The 19,484-nt window shown below is 54.8% G+C and overlaps 6 protein-coding genes across 6 annotated transcripts; 5 read left to right on the top strand and 1 right to left on the bottom strand.

The window, feature by feature from the left end:
- Positions 1 to 932: 932 nt before the first annotated feature.
- PG997_000612 (uncharacterized protein) lies at positions 933 to 8,907 on the top strand (the record flags this gene model as incomplete). Its single annotated transcript, XM_066804927.1, has 4 exons — positions 933 to 1,263; positions 1,319 to 2,174; positions 2,260 to 3,753; positions 3,831 to 8,907. 4 exons carry the CDS (start codon positions 933 to 935, stop codon positions 8,905 to 8,907), a joined length of 7,758 nt encoding a protein of 2,585 aa, XP_066674700.1.
- Positions 8,908 to 9,501: 594 nt separating this feature from the next.
- PG997_000611 (uncharacterized protein) lies at positions 9,502 to 10,423 on the top strand (the record flags this gene model as incomplete). Its single annotated transcript, XM_066804926.1, has 2 exons — positions 9,502 to 9,657; positions 9,713 to 10,423. The coding sequence occupies 2 exons, from the start codon at positions 9,502 to 9,504 to the stop codon at positions 10,421 to 10,423; spliced, it is 867 nt and encodes a 288-aa protein (XP_066674699.1).
- Positions 10,424 to 11,092: 669 nt separating this feature from the next.
- PG997_000610 (uncharacterized protein) lies at positions 11,093 to 11,918 on the bottom strand (the record flags this gene model as incomplete). Its single annotated transcript, XM_066804925.1, has 2 exons — positions 11,093 to 11,788; positions 11,850 to 11,918. 2 exons carry the CDS (start codon positions 11,916 to 11,918, stop codon positions 11,093 to 11,095), a joined length of 765 nt encoding a protein of 254 aa, XP_066674698.1.
- A 2,858-nt stretch (positions 11,919 to 14,776) lies between these two features.
- Positions 14,777 to 15,856, top strand: PG997_000609 (uncharacterized protein; the record flags this gene model as incomplete). The annotated part of the gene is made up of 2 exons (XM_066804924.1): positions 14,777 to 14,928; positions 15,259 to 15,856. The coding sequence occupies 2 exons, from the start codon at positions 14,777 to 14,779 to the stop codon at positions 15,854 to 15,856; spliced, it is 750 nt and encodes a 249-aa protein (XP_066674697.1).
- Positions 15,857 to 18,354: 2,498 nt separating this feature from the next.
- PG997_000608 (uncharacterized protein) lies at positions 18,355 to 18,567 on the top strand (the record flags this gene model as incomplete). The annotated part of the gene is made up of 1 exon (XM_066804923.1): positions 18,355 to 18,567. One exon carries the CDS (start codon positions 18,355 to 18,357, stop codon positions 18,565 to 18,567), a length of 213 nt encoding a protein of 70 aa, XP_066674696.1.
- Positions 18,568 to 19,049: 482 nt separating this feature from the next.
- PG997_000607 (uncharacterized protein) lies at positions 19,050 to 19,430 on the top strand (the record flags this gene model as incomplete). Its single annotated transcript, XM_066804922.1, has 1 exon — positions 19,050 to 19,430. The coding sequence occupies one exon, from the start codon at positions 19,050 to 19,052 to the stop codon at positions 19,428 to 19,430; it is 381 nt and encodes a 126-aa protein (XP_066674695.1).
- Positions 19,431 to 19,484: the final 54 nt, after the last annotated feature.

The following is a 19,484-nucleotide window of genomic DNA, read 5'->3' as shown; positions in this document are numbered from 1 at the left end:
CCCCCGTGTATCGCATCCCCATCTCCAAAGGACGGCCATGAATCGAACTGTCGTTGCTGCCGCATCGATTTCTTCTTCACCCTTGACGGCGGCTCCGACTTACGCAGCGATACGGCCCCACTACTGCCAAACACTGAAAGTGCGACCCACGCGAAGAGCGCGGAATGACTCGCGTGTATTACAGGCATCAGCGTTCCCCATGGAGTTGCGATTGGAGGAACTTTTCAACTCTGGGGTCATCCACTATATAAAGTTCGTACATAACGCCAATCAGATGGAAACGAGGCTGCCCCTGCGTGACCTGGTTTTTCCGGTCATGTTAATGCCAAGTATAGATGGTTACTCCCCTCAATCTCACGACGGTCTGGGTCTTTGGCCTCACTTTCCAAGCGGGGTGTAGTCCACTGCCAGTAACACGTGGCCTCACGGACTGGCTCTTCTGGAAACATGTCCCTGCCCAGTGCCAAGCGGTGAGACTCTGGTACGTATCGTACGATCGATATATTCGAGACAGGGGAGCAATTGGTGATGTCGCACTGTACGATCAGGTATACTCCTGTTGTTACTATTATTGTCGCGTGATGCTGGCGGCATCCACAGGCGTGAGTTGCCATGTCCGGGAGGAGTAGCAGTATTGGTCTTAGTGAGTTGAGGAGTTGGAAGATCATGGTCGGTGGTCGACGAAGCTCATCGCTGCCATCCTTGGGGATCCCTTCCAAAGCCAGTCTGAGGAGAGCCTCAGAGAATCAGCTCGACTGCCATCATATAGGTCGTATGGTGCTTACCCGGCTTGAGACAGCTCACAACCGTCCCTTGCCTGTTGCCTCTACATGCTATCCAGCGAACTGAAGCCTGCTGTTCAACTTCTTCATCTTCAACTTTTCTCAAATACCCCTTTCCCAACACAGCAGCCAGTATCGTAAGTAATAGCAATGTCTCCATCAGAAGCTGACCTGGCCGCTGCGAGCCCAGACGATATCGCCATCATCGGTCTCGGCTGTCGGTTTCCCGGCGGAGCTACAACACCCTCCAAGCTCTGGGATCTGTTCGTCAACGGACGGTCAGCTTGGTCCCCTATTCCCGCTTCCAAATGGAACGCCTCCGCACATTATCACCCCTCAAGCGAGCGCGGCGGAAGCAATTGGGTGAAAGGAGGCCATTTCTTAGAAGATGGCCCCGAGAATGGCAAGCAGTTTGATGCGCCCTTTTTCAACATCACACGCACTGAGGCCATGTCTTTGGACCTGCAGCAGCGCATTGTTCGTGAGTTGCTCTGCTTCATTGACCTGACAAGGAAAAGGTGCTGACTTTGAAACAGTTGAAAACGTCTACGAGGCATTGGAAAATGCAGGTCTCCGCCTAGATGAGGTCAAAGGCAGTCGGACAAGCGTCTATGCCGGCGCTTTCACCGATGACTCTAGGGCCATCATGAATGAAGACCCGGACGTCTTACTCAAATTCAAGCCCACCGGCACCAGCACCTCCATCATCTCCAACAGGATCAGCTACTTCTACGACCTCAAGGGCACCAGCTTGACGCTGGATACCGCATGCTCAAGTAGTCTGGTGGCCTTCGCGCTCGGCTGCCAAGATCTGCGGAATGGCGGGTCCGAGATGTCCATCATCACCGGCGTCAACATCATCGAGTCCCCCGAGACCATGTACCGCATGTCCAACTTGGGCTTCCTGTCGCCCGACGGCCGGTGCTTTTCCTTCGACAGCCGCGCCAATGGCTACTCTCGGGGTGAAGGTGTGGGCACAGTAATCCTGAAACCAGTCTCGGCGGCGCTGCGGGACGGCAACACCATCCGCACGATCGTGCGGGGTAGTGGCATCGGCCAAGATGGTCAGGGTACAGGGGCCATGACGCTTCCCAACAAGACGGCCCAAGAAGCGCTGATGCGCGAGGTATATGCCAACTACAATCTCAGCCTCGACGAGACAGGCTTGGTCGAGGCACATGCTACGGGAACAGCAGCTGGCGACCCCCTGGAGGCCGGTGCCATTGCTTCAACGTTCCGCCGTACCAATGCGCCTGGAAAAACCCCACTCTATGTCGGCGCCGGCAAGACGAACCACGGTCATCTCGAGGGTGCTTCCGGTGTCGCCGCTATCATCAAAACGGTGCTGACGCTGGAGCAAGGTGTCATCCCCCCGAACATAAACTTCGAGAAGTGCAATCCCAGGATACCAGTTGACAAGTGGGGGATACGCCTACCCCCTGGAGCCCACCCCTTTTGCTGGCGCCGATGGCTTAAGGCGAGCAAGTATCAACAGCTTCGGGTTTGGTGGCACGAATGCGCACGTCATTCTGGACGATGCCGCAAGCTACCTGAAAGGCAGGGCCTTGAAAGGAGTGCACGAGACCCGAGATACTCCGTCTTCGCTACCGCAGTTGGCCGACGAACAGACCCAGCAAGCCTCGGCGCCCTCACATAAGGTCTTCCTGTTCTCTGCCAACGACGAAGCAGGGATCAAACGCGTTCTGTCCACATACGCGGACCATCTCGAGAAGCAAGAAGACGCCAATGACGAGACATACCTCTCCAACTTAGCCTACACACTATCCCAACATCGAACCCAACATGCATGGCGAGTCGCCATTCCCGCCGACTCACACGCCTTCTTACTCGTTTCACTACAGGATTCCTCGACTGTTTCTCGGGCGGCGCGCGTCAGTGCCGCCAACACCCCCGCCTTAGCTTTCGTATTCACGGGTCAAGGAGCCCAGTGGTTCGCCATGGGCAGAGAGCTTCTCCAGTACCCAGTATTCCGGGACAGCATAACCCAAGCCGACATCTTCCTCAAGTCTCTGGGATGTGAGTTCAGCGTTCTGGAGGAGTTGCAAGACCGAGATGCCGAGTCCAGCCGCATTGACGAGCCCCTCTACTCCCAAACGCTCTGCTCGGTCCTCCAGATCGCGCTCGTCGACTTGCTGAAGACCTGGAATGTGGCACCGAAGCGGGTGGTCGGACATTCCAGTGGCGAGATCGCCGCTGCCTACGCCGCTGGTGCATTGAATCGCGAGAGCGCTTGGCGTGTGGCCTACTCTCGAGGCGTCATCAGCTCCAAGCCGTCTCCTACACAGGGAGCCATGCTGGCGGTTGGCTGCTCCGCGGCCGACGTGGAGCCCCTGATCAAACAAGTCAACGACAAGCTCGGAGCCGAAGGCGAGTTGGTAATTGCATGCTACAACTCCCCCAAGAGTCTGACTATCTCTGGCGACGAGAGCAAGATCGACGCGCTCAAAGAGGTTGTAGATGCCCAGAAGGTCTTCGCGAGGAAGCTCAGAGTGGGCAAGGCGTATCACTCGAGCCATATGCGCCCCTTTATGGACGATTACACCTCGCTCATGGGCACTCTGGAGCGAGGATCCTCGGGAAGCGGGGCAGAGGTGTTCTCTTCAGTCACCGGGCAATCGATTGACGCTGCCGAGATGTCAAAGCCCGAATACTGGACGCAGAACCTGGTATATCCCGTCAAGTTTCAGCAAGCCATCTACCAGCTCTGCACGTCGAACACCGCCAAGCGCCAGCTCAAGTTCGGAGGTGGTGCAGAGCTGCCCGTGACGCATCTAGTCGAGGTTGGCCCGCATGGCGCTCTCCAGGGCGCGGTTCGCGACACAATTCAGACGGATCCCAACTTGAAGGCCTTGAAGTATCTCTCGATTTTGACTCGCAACAAGCACGCCTGCTTGACTACACTGGATGCCATCTCTTCGCTCGTCTCCCACGGATACCCCGTGAAGCTCCTGTCGGTCAACATGCAAGACAGCAAGGACAAGTCGCCCCGATTGCTGGTGGACCTGCCCCCTATCCCTTCAACCACAGCTCATCGCAGGAGTACTGGTCCGAGTCGCGGCGGAGCAAGGGCTGGAGGTTCCGAAAGCACCCGAGACACGATCTACTCGGCACCGTGGTCCCGGACTGGAACCGAGAGGAGCCCAAGTGGCGCAACTACCTGCGCGTCAGCGAGTTGCCGTGGTTGAAAGACCATTTGGTGACTGGCAGCATCGTCGTTCCTGGTGTGTCTTATCTCATCATGGCCATCGAGGGGCTTCGGCAACTGTACGATACCGAAGATGGCGAGGTACTAAAGGGCTTCAATCTGCGCGATATTAGCATCTCCCGAGCGCTTCAGATCCAGGAGGAAGAAGACACGGAGATCATGCTTTCCATGAAGAGGCTCACCGAGTCGGCTCAGGCGGATAGCAACATCTGGTGGGAGTGGAAGGTGACTTCGTACAGCCCGCACGACAACAGCTGGCTGGAGCACTGTCGCGGCCAGATTGCCGCCGAGACAGCCTCTTCTTCTCATATTGCCACGGGCCCGATCGATGCCGGGCGAGAGGCAAATGAGCGCGAGAGGCTCTACAAGTCAATGCTGAGCGAGGCTGCTAACTTATGCAACCACAAGATCGTCGAGATACATCGGCAATACGCAGATCTCGAGCGAGTCGGTCTCGTGTTTGGCCCCTTATTCCGCAACTTGACCTCGGTGCAGACAGCGGACTCCAACATCACGGGTACCACCGGTCAGGCGCTGGGTACTCTGAAGGTGCCGGACATCGAGAAAGCCATGCCGGCGCAAGCGCTCTCCGACCATGTGATCCATCCGCCGGTCTTTGACTCCCTCATCCACTTGTTCCTCTTCGCCTTCCAGGCTTCGTCGACTTCCGGAGGCAAGCCCCTTACGGAGCCCATGGTACCGGTCGCGATTCGCAGCGTCTGGGTCAGCGCCGACATGGAGGCGGAAGTGGGGTCCGAGTTCATCGTACATTCGTCCGCGCGTATGGCGAGTCACAAGCGGTTCGGAGCGGACATCACCGCCTGGAGCAAGAACTCGGAGCAGAATCCGGTGCGACTGGTGCTCCGCGGGCTTGAGGCCATTCCTCTGCAGGAGAGCGCGGGCGGCAACACCGAGGCGAGGGAGATCTGCTTCAACCTCGATTGGAAGCCGGATGTTGACCTTCTTGAAGAGATGGGCCAATCCGAGACGTTCCTCCGAAAGACAGTCGCGTCCTTGGAGACCAAGTCGGCCGAAGACGCGAACCTAAAGCGCCTCTTCGACCTTCAGCTTTCAGCAGCACTCTTCATTACGGAAGCAGTAGAAGAGCTGGCGAAGAACCCGGTTGACGAGACTGCTCTACCCATTCATCAGACGAAGTACCTCGCCTGGCTGCGCCGCCAAGCGGACTTGTTCCACAAGGACCAACTCATACACCAAGACCCATCATGGAAAGAGATGCGCGCCAATCCAGCGGCGCGCGAGAAGTTCTTGAATACCCTCGAAACCGAAGGAGGGCCCGAGGGCCGTCTGACTACTCGCATGGGTCGCAATATCGTGCCGGTCCTGCGGGGCGAACAAGACGCGCTCCATCTGATGTTCGGCATGGACGACCTCCTAGAGCAGTACTACCGCGTCATCCTGGGTACCGACAAGGTGCATGCAATCTTGGGCTCATATGTCGACATCCTCAGCAACAAGCGCGGCGCCGACTTGTGCGTCCTCGAAATCGGCGCGGGTACGGGCGGCACCACCACCTGCGTTCTCGAAGCCCTCTGCCCCACCGGCTCCCGCAACAACGGTGACGCGCGACTCCTCAAGTACACCTACACTGATGTGAGCGCCGGTTTCTTCGAGAAGGCGGGGCAGAAGTTCGCCAAGTGGAAGAACGGCGGCGTGCTCGAGTTCCGCGTCCTCGACGTCGAAAAGGAGGTCGAGGAGCAAGGGTTTGATGAGCACTCGTACGACGTCATCGTCGCGGCCAATGTTCTCCACGCGACCAAGGACTTGACGAACACGCTCTCAAATGTACGGAAGCTCTTGGCGCCGGGTGGCAAACTGTTGCTCCAGGAGATCACACAGCCGGAGTTCATAGCTGGTCCGCTCTGCTTCGGTCAGCTTCCTGGTTGGTGGTTGGCTGCGGAGACATATCGACCTTGGGGCCCCTTGCTCAATGATGAAAGCTGGACGCAGGTTTTGACGGAGAATGGCTTCCAGCAAAACGTGCTGGCTCTTAGTGACTCTTTGAATGACGGATTGCACGCACAGAGCCTGATCGTCGCCACGGAGCCGGAAGCCGAGGTTGCTGCGAACCAAGACGAAGATGAAAAGATAAATCGGGTGTTCATCGTTACTCGCGACACGTCGGAGGAAACCAAGTTCGCCCAAGAGGTGGCGACATCAGTCAAAGCAATCGAGCAGGGACTTCAGGATGTCACCGTCGTGCCATTCGCCGACTTACCCAAGCACAAGCTCAAGAACACCACATGTATCGTGGCAATGGAGCTATTCACCCCACTACTCGCAGCGAAACTCTCGGCCGACGAGTTTGAGATTGTCCGCCAACTTGTCACCACGGCGGGCGGCTTGCTCTGGCTGACCTCGGACCCGTATGAGAACCCGGACTCAGCTCTGATCACGGGTCTGATGCGATCGCTTCGCTGGGAAAGAGATCTTGACGGGTCGGACCTCGTGACCCTCGGTCTACCTTCGACTGCCAGCAGCATACCTCATATTGAGGCCGTATACAAGCATCATTGGGTATCCGGATGCCCGCCGGCGGACCGACACGCCGAGTACCTAGTATCTGCTGCAGGGCTGATCCAGACTAGCCGTCTCATTGAAGCCCCTCCCGTCAACGACTTCATTGCCCAGCGAACCACCGTCCTCGCCCCCAAGCCGCAGCCTCTCGGAGCTGACCCGAGCCGGAGTCTCATGCTCAGCACATCAGCCCCTGGCCGACTGGACCGCCTGCACTTCGTGGACTGGCCCGCATACCAAGAGCCTTTGCCCGTCGACCAGATCGAAGTCGAGATCAAGGCCACGGGTCTCAACTTCCGCGACGTCATGGTAGCCATGGGCGAGGTCGCCGCCGCCACTTTCGGACACGAAGGTGCCGGTATAGTTACCAAGGTGGGATCGGGCGTCACCGACGTGAAGATCGGCGACCGCATGCTGGTCCTCTCGGCCCTCCACGGCACCTTCCAGACGCACACGCGGATCCCGCGCGAGATCGCCGCCAAGATCCCCGACGAGATGGCCTTCGAGGAAGCCGCCGGCATTCCCGTCATCTTCTCCACAGCGTACCACTGTCTGATCGAGGTAGCCCGTCTCAAAAAGGGGGAGACTGTATTGATTCACGCGGCCGCCGGCGGTGTCGGCCAAGCCGCCATCCAAATCGCCAAGAACGTAGGCGCCACCGTCTTTGCCACCATCTCCTCGCTCGAGAAGAAGGAGCTCATCATGACCGAGTACGGCATCCCCGAAGAGCACATCTTCAGCAGCCGCGACCTCTCCTTCGCGGCGGGCGTGATGCGCATCACCGACAACAAGGGCGTCGACGTAATCCTCAACTCGCTGGCTGGCGAGGCGCTGCGGGCCTCGTTCAACTGCATCGCGACGTTCGGCCGCTTCGTCGAGATTGGCAAGCGCGACATCTTCGCCAACGGCAAGCTCGACATGTTCCCCTTCAGTAGGTCTGTCACGTTCGCGGCGTGCGACTTGTACACCATCACGAAGCTCGACACGGCCACGACGGCGCGCATCTTGGCCAAGGTCCTCGACATGTTCGCCAAGGGCGGGGTGCATGCCGCGAAGCCGCAGACGACGTATACGTTCAGTCAGATCGAGGAGGCGTTCCGGCTCTTGCAGCAAGGCAAGCATATCGGCAAGGTCGTCTTGACCGCCTCGCCGGAGGATGTTGTCAAGGTGGTGCCCAAGCCGCCGGCGCCGACGAAGTTGCGACCCGACGCCACTTACCTGCTGCCCGGTGGATTCGGCGGTTTGGGTCGGTCGATCGCGAAGTGGATGGCGGAGCCGCAGCAAGGAGCCAAGAACATCATATTCCTCTCCCGAAGTGGCGGCGACAGCGACGCGGCTCGCGAGCTCTTGTCCGATCTCTCCAGCAAGGGCGTGCGCGCGAAAGCCGTGAAGTGCGACGTCAGCGACGAAGCCGAGCTGGTCTCCGCTCTTCAGGCCGCCGAGAAAGAAGGCTTCCCCAAGATCGCGGGCGCGATCCAAGGCGCCATGCAGCTCAAAGACTCGGCCTTCGAGTTCATGCCCCACGCCTCCTGGGAGGCGGCCCTGGCGCCCAAGTGCCGCGGCACCTGGAACCTACATAAGCACGTCCCCGCCGACGTCGATTTCTTCGTCATGCTCTCGAGCATCTGCGGCATCGTCGGCAACCGCGGCCAGTCCAACTACGCGGCGGGCAACACGTTCCAGGACGCGCTGGTGACGTACCGGAGGGCGCGCGGGATGGCGGCTAGCTGTTTGGATCTCGGCAATATCTTGAGTGTCGGGTATATCGCGGAGAATGCGGAGACGCTGAATGCGAACCCCATGTTCTTCTTTGCGCATGACGGTGTGCGCGAGGACGAGTTCCTCAGCTTTATCGAGTTCCACCTCGACCGCGAGCGCGCCGTCAATGTAGGAAAGGGTCAGGTCGCCATAGGTCTTGCGACGTCGGCCGACTTCAGATCCCGCGGCTTGCCCGAGCCGACATTCATGAAGACACCCTTATTCGCTCAACTCCGGTCCACGGGCAACGTCGCATCCGGAGCTGGCACCGGCGAGGAAGGCGGCGTTTCGGTATCCAACGCGCTGAAGTTCGCCGACAGTCTCGACGCCGCCGCCGAGTTGGTCCAGGATGCGCTGATCAAGAGGTTGAGTCGCGTGATGACGATCCCCATCGAGGACATCGATGCGGGCAAGCCCATCCACGCGTATGGTGTGGACTCGCTAGTCGCCATGGAGTTCAGGAACTATATCGGCAGCGACTGTGGCTGCGAGATCGCCGTGTTGGACATCATGGGCAACAAGAGTATCCAGGTGCTCAGCAGGGATATTGCCAACGATAGCCGACTTACGCGGTTCACAAGAGAAGAAAAGGCAGAAGAGTAGATGCCGGGACTGTAATGATCGTAGCGTATGTCAATTTACTGGCAATGGCGCCTTTGAGGTCAAGCCAATACGTATTGGCGCGAGGAGTTTTGGTTGAAGCACTTTTCAGGGCACGATATCCCCTTGATGGCGACAACGCTGCCTTTCGTATAATAGGTTGGGTAGGTAATTTCCGCAAATAATCGTTCAGTCCATTCGGCTAATCATCCAGTAGGATAAGCATTATGTACAGTGGGATAAACATTATACCACGGCATTTAATACTATTCCCTAGTGTGTACAGTGCGGCATAATATGGTGAAGGCAGCGCTATCGCCATTAAGGGGATAGTGATCTCGAATAGAATAGCGATGTTATCAATATGTTGCACAGTGCGGACGCCATTCGAAAAGCAGGGTCTAGGCCTACGCTGCTCTACGAAGGTTACTACTGAGTCATGAGGAAGTAACGAGAACCCACCTGGGCAGTAGGTGTGTATATATAGGGGGGTTCCTTCCCCAGAACATTTGAAATACTTGGTCCCTGCCCAACTCAACAACTACTTTACAGCCCCGACCCACCAACCTGGCACGTGCTCCTTCCCAAGATATCAGTATGGAAGCGTTCTTTGACCAATCCGTCCCGTGGTACTTGGTGGATGTGCCGCCGACGGGTCCCGTGATGCAGAAGCTCCTTGTCGATTATGCCGGCATCGATGGTGCGAATGTGGACGAACATATCGCCAACATACGCGACAAAGCGTGGCGGGTGGTAAGCTCTATCAACTTGCCTTTACCGGATGTTGTTTCTGACTATTTCCCTATAGGCACCCTTCCCATGCGTGGGCTCTTTCTTGTTCGCGGAGCTCGTGCTATCGACTTTCCCCGTGTACCCGAAACTCGTGGCGAATCTCAAGTCGGGGGCGTGGAGTCGCTATCTCGAGGTTGGCTGTGGGCTCGGTCAAGACATACGCAAGTTAATCCAAGATGGCGTCCCAAAGACATCCGTAATGGGAACCGATCTCCTACCTGGGCTGCTTAAATCCGGACAGGAACTCCTCCAAGATGCAGACGCTCTGCCATTAGGACAATCCCTCTTTGCCGCCGACTTCCTAGACACCAGCAACGACAACGTTCTGAGCAAGGCGAGCTTGGACGGCACAGTAGACGTCATCCACGCCACCATGTTCCTGCACTGCTTCGACCGGCCCACGCAGCTCCTCGCCTGCAAGCGGATCCTGACTCTCCTGAAGACCAATCCCGGAGTCATGATCGTAGGAAAGCAAGGTGGCGTGGCGAAAGGGGCCGGCGCGCGGGAGCACCCGGTGAAAGGGCCCATGGGGCAGGTGGACGGCGTGGTGAGAACCAACTTCCTGCACGACGTCGACAGCTTCAAGGCTCTGTGGGACGAAGTTGGGCAGGTCACAGGCACCCGATGGGACGTACAGGTACGCGAGGAGGAAGTGATGGATCGCGGATATCTATACTTTGACGAAGAGGAGCACCGCTGGTTGAGTTTCGTCATTACAAAGTTGTGAACAACTTGATGTACTGCTTATCATAGATGCTTCCACAGACACATGGAATAGGAACAAGAGGTTACCAAGTACTTACCCCCTTAATGGCGAGAACGCTGCTTTGGCATTACTTTCTACGAATAACCACCTGGTTCCCGATCTACCGAATTACCTGGCATTGCATCCATTCCAGGACAGCTTAGGTCTTATGTTCGAATAAATACCTAGCCATTATATCTAATAGAATAAACATTATGCCAGTAGTATAAACAATTATTGATCTATACAGTACGGCATAAACGGTGGAAGCAGCGCTGTCGCCATTAAGGGGATATGTAGAGGTGCGTTATACTCTAAACCAAAAAGCGACAATAAGTGTATCGCACGTGCCAATCTCATCAATAGCAACTCTGAAAGCCATTGGATTGTAACCAAATTCATTCCTATTCATACAGGTGACGTTGAGTGGGTTGTACCTAGCGACCGAACCGCTCACCAGCCCTCCCTTGTATGGGCCAAACTCCTGGTGTAACTCCGACACAATGCTTGGTGACCTAGGGGAGACGTAAACTCATTAAAACAGTATCCAGAAACTCATATTGCTGACCCGCCAGTCGAGGCGTCAGAAATCATTACTCCCCATCAGACAAGAAACGTGAAATATCCAGTTTGGATGGTAGCCAACAAACCTCAAGCACAGTGGTCATCCCAGGCCTCGTGTTTCACGCCAACGCCGCTTTCCTCGTTCTCGGCCGGCCCATGTGAATGATGGGGTGCGTCGGCATGAGCATGCATGTGTGGGTATCCGCAGGTCAAGTTGACAGGATCAAACTCGAACGTGGTGTGGAAAGAAGGGAACATGGGACCTGGAGGCCAAGGGGTAGGGTCATGGCCATAGTGGGTTGCGGCAAAGTCAAAGGGGGGTTGCGTGCTGAACATATCGGTTGCTGGACTAGGCGTCAATCCTTGTGCCGTGGTGGAATACCCATCAGTATCACTGCAAGGCGTGAGGAGCCGCGGCTGAATGACGTGCGGCAAAGCTGGACTCGAGGCCGCAGAGACGGGGCCGGGAGTGAGACGGCTGTTGTACGGGCTCTGTGCCATCTCCTGCTTGATCTTGGGTGTAGGCGGCTCTGATGGACTTCGGGTATTTGATGGTGTCATCGCTGGCTCATGTTTGATCATCTCCTCTCTCTTTGGCTTGGGTGCCTTCTTCGACTTTGTAATACGGTGCTTGTCCTTCTCGGCCGCCACCGTCTTGTTTCTCGGCTTGGGCTCAAGTCCCAACATGGCTTGGCGGAAGCGAGAGTATCTCATTCGTGCGGCATGGCCGTTGGTGATCTCTTGAGAAAGAATCGGATCTCGTGCCACTGCATTCCAATCGATCTGAGGGGGGTATTAGTCTCGAACAGAGCCCGGGGACCTTGAGTAGAAAGGTAGTACTCACATCCTTCAGGTTCTTCTGCTTCAAGATGGCGAATAGGAATCGGGTCATAGCATTGTCGTTGTTGGACATGATGGGCCAGACTTCATCAAGTAATCGCCTGCGTGGCTCAAAGTTGGAGACTCTGCTTGGTGTCTGTGGCACCAAGAGGAGAAGATGAGAAGATGCTCAACTGGAGGAGATACGCAGTACCAGTGAAGAGCAGAGAGGTGACTGGTAAGCAGCCAGGATGTGTGTCAGGTTCAAGGTGTAGAAGAGAGTGGAGTGAAGTGAGCCTTGGAACAGCTGATGTGTGAAAATTGGTGAGGAGGGCAAAGTCCATATATGTAACGGGCCTGGGTCAGATCAAACCAGGAGGGCGTGGACGATGAACTTTGGGGGTCACGTTAAGGCCATCGTAACCAACTATACCCAGTGGGGCGGGGCCCAATGATTCTTACAGGGAGGAGTTGAAAGTGATATTGTCGCTAGACAACGAAAGAGATGGTAGGATAAGTGGCTTACAAGGAACGGCAGTGGGCTAAGAGTACAAGTCCAAGAAAAGAAGAAGGTGCATGAGAAAGGTCCTTTTGCTGGCAGCTCCCGGGAAAGGAATGGCTCTGTGCGGACGACAAGAGGCCAATGTCAGGCTCGATAAGGCGACGATGGATTCTAAGGGGACCGGGGTGCCTTTAAGTGCTTGCATACATAGCAGCACGGGGCATGACGCTCACCAGGCCTTTTTATGACCACGCAAGCACCCAGTACACCCCAAGGCATAGGCTGAGTCAAGAAAAAAGTATGGCTGCCTTGAATAGGTTGCCTAGCAACTCCACGGGCATGAAAGTAATCAATAATGTTGCATCATTTGTTGGACGGCGTGGGAAAAAAAAGACGCGAAGCGAAGGGATGGTGGGATGTGCGACGCGACCCACCGCGTAAAGTGGTTTTTTCCTTCGTTTTTCTCCTGATGGAGGGGTCTGATCCCTGCACCGACGGTAATCCGCAGGCGAACCAGGCATAGCGGCAAATGAGCACCTCGCAATTGATACCACCAGAAAGTCAGTCTGGCACGACCCTCCCTCCCTTGTCATGGATGACGAGCTTGCTTGGTACTTGCCACCGCTCCTTCGTCCCGAGCTGTCGAGCGAGTCCGATTGATTGATTTGCCAATCGCACACGCATTGGGCTGCATGAGCCGCCTGCTGCGGGCGACGCCCCTATCACTTTGCCTAGCCCAGAGAACCATTGAGATATATTTCGATGGATCGGACGTGCAGATCCAGGCACTCATGTCTTGATCTAGTACATATCTCTCTTAGCCCCCAGACCCTAGACCGACCAAGAGGAATGTTCTGTGGGGGGGGGGGACAGTGAAACAATAGAATGAGTCACTCGAGTCATCCAATTCGGAAATGAGGGGGGCTGGGCCAGAGAAAGTTAACCAATGGCGACTTGACGGGCTAGACGGGCTTTGCTTCCCCGGCTGATAGCTTGCTTGCCTCGTTCTTTGGTCGTCCGGGGCGAACCATTGCGATTGGCAACATGCAGCTTGAGGGCAGAGCGACGAAATATCATTGACTGCAGAGGTTGCCACCGAAAAAAAGATGACGGAAGAATGCTCAACAGTCATGACCGAACACAAACGAGTCGCACGGATTGGATGCGCTGGCATCCATCGAAAACCTTCCATATTCGGTGAATGAATGTGTCATCTGAGTAGGTATGTACGTAGATGGTCTGAACATATCGCCCGCACAATTGCAGGCAATCGCGTGAACATGGAAGCAAACACTTTTTCGCCATGCCAGGCCATGCGAGACGAGACACTACCTCGGATAGCCGGGCGATTCAGATGCAGGTGAAATCTTATAGTGCATGGGGAGGGAGGGGTGCGATACAAGAAGCAATGAAGAAAAGAAATGAGCGAGGTTGGGACTCGCGTCGCCCGGTGGGGCGATCCCTCCTGGCGTGTCACGTCGCATACACCAAAGCACGTGACGTTTCACGACGCTTTGGCGGTTTCCTCTTGGGGTCTAATGGCCCGGGGGTCGAAGCTGTTGAGCGCTGAAAACCGGACTGACTCTCGGGCAGGGTTGAGATCGCCAGTGATTGGGTGGATCAGTGCGATTAGTGCTCTCATCCCAGTTGGTTCCCAGAGACCCACCGTTTGTTGCCCCCGGGTGTCAGGCTTCGGTGACTTTCTGAGCACTCACATTTCTGCCGGCATATCTGAGCAATTGATCCCAGATAAGTATGCAGCTCAATTTGCAATGGGCTGAGCAGAATTTTCATGATGGCGCAAATGAAATCAACAATGATTGAGAATTGATGGAAGTCGGTGGAATTGAGAGATCTGGGTCTGTTGGATTGAATGCAACATGCCTCCAGAACTATCTGCTGCGGGCGATCTTGGAAGCCTGAGATCAGTGCAGCATCATCACGTGAGTTCAGTACGTTTAAGCAGCACTGAGGGTGAGCTCGGGCCTTTTCGTCCTGAGCTTGTGTCCCAACTGCAGCGACTGCAGTCTGCCCCCAGCAAAATCTCCCCAGGTGTGCGTTGCAGGCGCATGTCCCTCTGCGACACAAGCTTCTCACACCACATCTCCAAAAGCTCCAAGCTGGAAGCTCAGCTCCGAAAGCTCCAACAGAGCTCCAGTCGCCCCCCAGAAATTCGTCGCCCGTGTTCCCTTCTAGTCCTCGTTCTCCAGTGGGAAAAGCTCGTATCGTTACCAATATCTGCCCGCTGGTCTGTTCTTTTCCTGTCTTGCACGTGCAGAAGTACCCTCAGCTAGCCGGGTACCTGCTTCTCCTGCCGTTCTCCTACCTATTACATACGGCCGGGTACCTTACATTGCCTGAACTATTCGACGAGTTCCACTTTCCGTCCCCGTTGTTAGTCTGGAACCTCGTCAGGACGGCCCAAAAGTTAAGACGAGACGGCCTCCACGATGAACAAGAACTGGAACGATAGGGCCGACAAGGACCTCTTCTTCACCATCCTGTCCGTCAAGAACATTGGCGTCATCAGCGGTGCAGAATGGACCACCATTGGCGGCCACATGCGCACCATGGGCTACGGGTTCACGAATGAAGGGTGTCGGTATGTTAGCATCACTATCTTGACTCTGGTCACGTCCTATCTACTTCAATATCAGCGCTACTTATGTCTTTTACCCCCTCCAATCGCCTGCCCGTCCGCCGGCTCCTCCCCATTAGCTTCAACCCTGCCCCATCTCTGTGATATGTCAAATAACTTCCGTCGCAATCAATTGACCCGTCACCGTTGGGTTGGACACATGTCATGTCTTTCCCTTCGACCCGCTATGAACACCCACGCTGCCAATGAGGCATATTGTTTTTGAGATGCGATGCATCTTGGAATGAGATATATCTCAATCTGGCTCTGTCCTGGGATCTAACAGGCTTGTAGGCAACACTTCCAGGGCCTTCGTCGGGCGCAACACAAACTGGAAACCAATGTTACTCCATCCGACAGCCAACGGAAGGTGGACCCAACGACGAACCCCATCACACGCCGCCCAGGATTTGGCCGCGGTCGGCCCAGGAAGTCTGTCGCAACCCCGCCCGAGGGCACCGGTCCGGATCCAGATGGGCATTTACCACAAGACGAGCTGCCACAAGGTGGGCTACCTTCTCAAGAAGAGCCACCGCAGATGACGGCAACCACTCAGGTTCTACCATCACAGGAATCGCAATCCGTTCCTGCCCAGACAACACCCACCGGATTGCCGGCGCCGCTACCAAGCCCGGCACCAAATCATGTGGCGAGCTTGATGGGTGCCGCCAAGCCGGAGTCGCTGCCGGATCCGGTTCATGATCCAGAGCAGGAGTCCAACTCGATAGCACTTTCGGTTGAGGACGGCGATGGCGACCTAGAAGATCATCACCAGGCAAAGCGACAGAGGCTCGATAACGATGCATCGGACCAGATTGAAGATGCAGCCGTTTTAGCACTGGCCGAAGATGGGGACTCAAGTCATGTTGATCCCTACGGCCCCCCAGAGTAAGCTAGCTCCCAATGACACCGACATCTTGCTGCCCGTCATGTCGCTGACTGTTTCTAGATTTTTTGATGAAGCCTGACAACGTCCGCGTTAGATGGCTGCTAGGCCGTCGCAGTTGAGATGGGCCTGCGAACACACACACTGCTCGGCTTATCCTCCAATGGTACACAATCCGAAAGGGGAGCGCCCTTCCCGCTTACCGGGGTTTCAGCATCAACCATACGAATGTGTTGATGGGTTTATTCGAGCCTTCAGAGCTTATATGACCTTGAAGCGGATGGGCTTTGATGACATAAACGCAGCGATTCATTTCCTTCAATTTACTGGGAACGTTTGGAGTTAAGGGGTATCTGATGGCCATGAATACATGCTGAAGTAACAAGGCCCTAAACATTCAATATATGATCACGTTTTATAATTCAATGCTCTTTCCATTCAAGCTAGTCATCTTTAATTTGGTCTCGTCAGCTCATGAAGCTATATCGAGTTGACACAAAGACATGCGCGTGTGATACACAAATTTGTGTGGCCCATATGTTCGAAACAGTGCAGCCATCGTCAACACGACCTTGTATGCATTTTCTGAATTGACTTCTTCACGTTGTGAATTCCCAATGGTATGAAGTCGTGGCTCTTGGCCATGTGCTCATCAGCCTTCAAACTCCATGTAGGTTCAAATATGGTCAGGCAAGCAAGTTGTCCCCTGATTATCTTTCTAAAATGAACTTGACAGCTTTGATGATAGGGAGATGATCTTAACCCAACTGACATGCCTGGTATCTCCAACGTACGTTGATAGGCCCTGACTTGCTTGATGCCTGACACCTTTGCAGGTCTTACTCTACCTTCTCCGAGGATGGCCCCGTAATCATGCATAAGTGGAAAGGCTTCGTATGATGTGTAGCCACTTTCATCAACTGAGACTATGGCAGTTCACGTAGATGTTCGTCGTCTTGTCACCCAACCAGGTTTATTCCTTCGTCGCCGAAATATGCATTCTACTTCTATTCGTTCCAGATAGAACTAGAATAGACAGATCGGTCACCCCAGAAGGCTGATTGGCCGGCTTGACATAATATACAGCTAGAGAAATTCTGGGATATCGTCAACCCACGTATTCTTTATAAATTCAATGAAATTTTATGCCGAACCGTTTCTTAAGCAGGCAGCCCAAGACACCTTTTATATGTATCTTTGCCTACAAAACCGAATGATATCCTAACTAGCCCACGTAGCAGCCACTGAATCGCAACTCTCCTCTCTTTCTATCCTTTTCTCGGCTTCATCTGGTGGCCAGCACCATGTTTTCCTACTTCATCCAGCGGACCGATATTCCTACGGCCTCGGTTTTCAGCCCAAGCCGGCATCCCCTTTTGGCACATCGGAACCCAGGTATTCAACAGAAGTGAGTCTTCCCCAATCCCAAAATGAACACACACTAATTGAACCAAGCAGCTTCGCCCAGCAGCTACAAACTGCGGTCGTCTATCTGGACACCCTTTGGGTTCTTCGCTGACCATCAACAAAATTATCTTCAAGTCACGTTCCATTCCCCTCGGGAGGTTAAGTTGAGCCCCTTGATAGAGTGCTCCTCCAAAATATTAAACAAAGCAACAAAATCAACAATAACAACATTATTTTTTAGTCCACAGCCAAGACTCCCCTTTGATGAAAGCCTTGTTTCATCAACAGTGGCTTTCCAGCAACCACAAGAGAAGCTCATGGCAATTGGATCAAGCCAGTTCCTCTTATACGGTCTTAATTACGTTGCTAACCCTCAACAATCTTGGTTTTCCGTCCGATCCAGCAACCCCATTTGACTGCAGCCTTGTATTCATCAATAGTGAATTTCGGATAATTATATAATTGGTTCAAAGCAAGCTTTCTTTCCACCGTTTATGTTTTGTGACCCGCTGTGAACAATCTTGCTTTCTAGTTCATTTCAGTAATCCGTTTTAACATATTGGTGCTGACGTTTAGGCAACCACGTAATAAACTCACCACCGTTACCTCACGAGGCGGTCATTACGCTGCGCACCCCTATCGACCAGCCATAAGCGACCCCGTTTCTCACCCCATATCGCCGACCCCTTTCGACACACATCACGACAATTGTGACTTCTGGGTAACAAGAAATATCCCTACAGCACCAAAGTTCAACAACGTAACGGGGCAGTCACCAACCGGCGCTCCTTCCGTCATTGCCCCGTTTTTGGCTCTTCTGCCGGCCGTCACCAACCTTATTTTTCACCCCGTACCGGCGCCGGCCCGCACCGGCCCCGTCCCCTTCCGGCCGGCCTTTGGCAATCCCGCTTCTCACCGCATATCGGCGACCCCTTTCGACACATCACGTCAACCGTGATTGTCTGGCAATTAGGCAACCACCCACAGCAGTCATCAACAACCAACATCCCTAACCGCAACAAATTCCGTCGGGAATCACCAAACTGCCCATCAACTCACGAAACCTCACACATAATTCCACCAAACCGCACGCAGTCATGGCTCCCAGCAAGTGGAACGCTGAGAAGAACGAGGCTCTCCTCACCAGCCTAGGCAAGGCTATGTTGAGCACTGCCACCGGCGTCCAGAGGACCCTGATCGAGGACCACATGGAACAGGCCGGCTATGAAGGAACTACTTGGGAGGCTATTAGGTATGTTGAGATTTTCCTCGTTTTTCACTTTGTCTGCATGTACACTCGAGAGACGTGACTGGGCTGCTGCTGCCGCCGCTACTCCTGCTGCTGCTCCGGCTGCTCCGGCTCACCTGCGAGAGCGCCGGGAGCTCGCGGGTGACTGCCAATTATGATTTCTTTCAAAAGGGTTTGGTGTGAGCCCCGTGGCTGAGCCCTAATACGGCGACGGGCGGGTCTTGCAACTGCTGTTGCGTTCAATGCAGCTCAGATCTGTATTGCTCCTTCTGCGAACCTTCATAACACAACCTGCCTGGTGAACAACATCTTCTCCGGCACACAACACTTCCGGCACGGAACAACTCCGGCACGGAAGACCTTCTCCGGTATATAATACCTTCTCTGGCACGGAACAGCTCCGGTACCCAACACCTCCGGCACCCAACATCTCCGGCACACAATACCACCCGCTACCACCGAAGCCGCTTCCATCCGATCTCGTCGATCCCTTCCGTCTGAACTTGCCAACGTCCGAACCAGCTTCCGTCCGAACCCGCTGACATGTCTGGATACACCCCCAAGACCAACCGGAACGCCTATATCACCTGGGACTCCGCCGTCCACGAGGATATCCTTGTCGCTTTCCTCAGACACTATTGGCCTGGCAAGGATGGCTTGGAGGAGATCCATCGTAACGTGCAGGAGATGGGCTATGCCTTCTCGGTCAGCGCCATGAGGTTGGTATTTTACTACGACACTCTTCGATTGTCCAACCACAATCGTGCCCTACCATTGCATTGTGACCTCCACCGAAAGGGACTACAGCAGCATTGGGGCTCTTTCCTCATTTTTGCATTGCCATTTTTTGAGGGTTCCCAGACAGTTGAATTCAATGTACCATTTTCAGGCACCTTCCCTTTCGACGAGCTCAGGGTTTCTTAACCTATAAAACCCTCGTCGACGCCCGTCACGGTTCTTGCACTGACCTTCCTGCAA

The sequence above is a fragment of the Apiospora hydei genome (assembly GCF_038363865.1).
Source record: "Apiospora hydei strain CBS 114990 chromosome Unknown utg000002l_segment0_segment0, whole genome shotgun sequence".
NCBI classification, from domain to species: Eukaryota; Fungi; Ascomycota; class Sordariomycetes; order Amphisphaeriales; family Apiosporaceae; genus Apiospora; species Apiospora hydei.
This window is presented reverse-complemented; position numbering and strand designations above follow the sequence as displayed.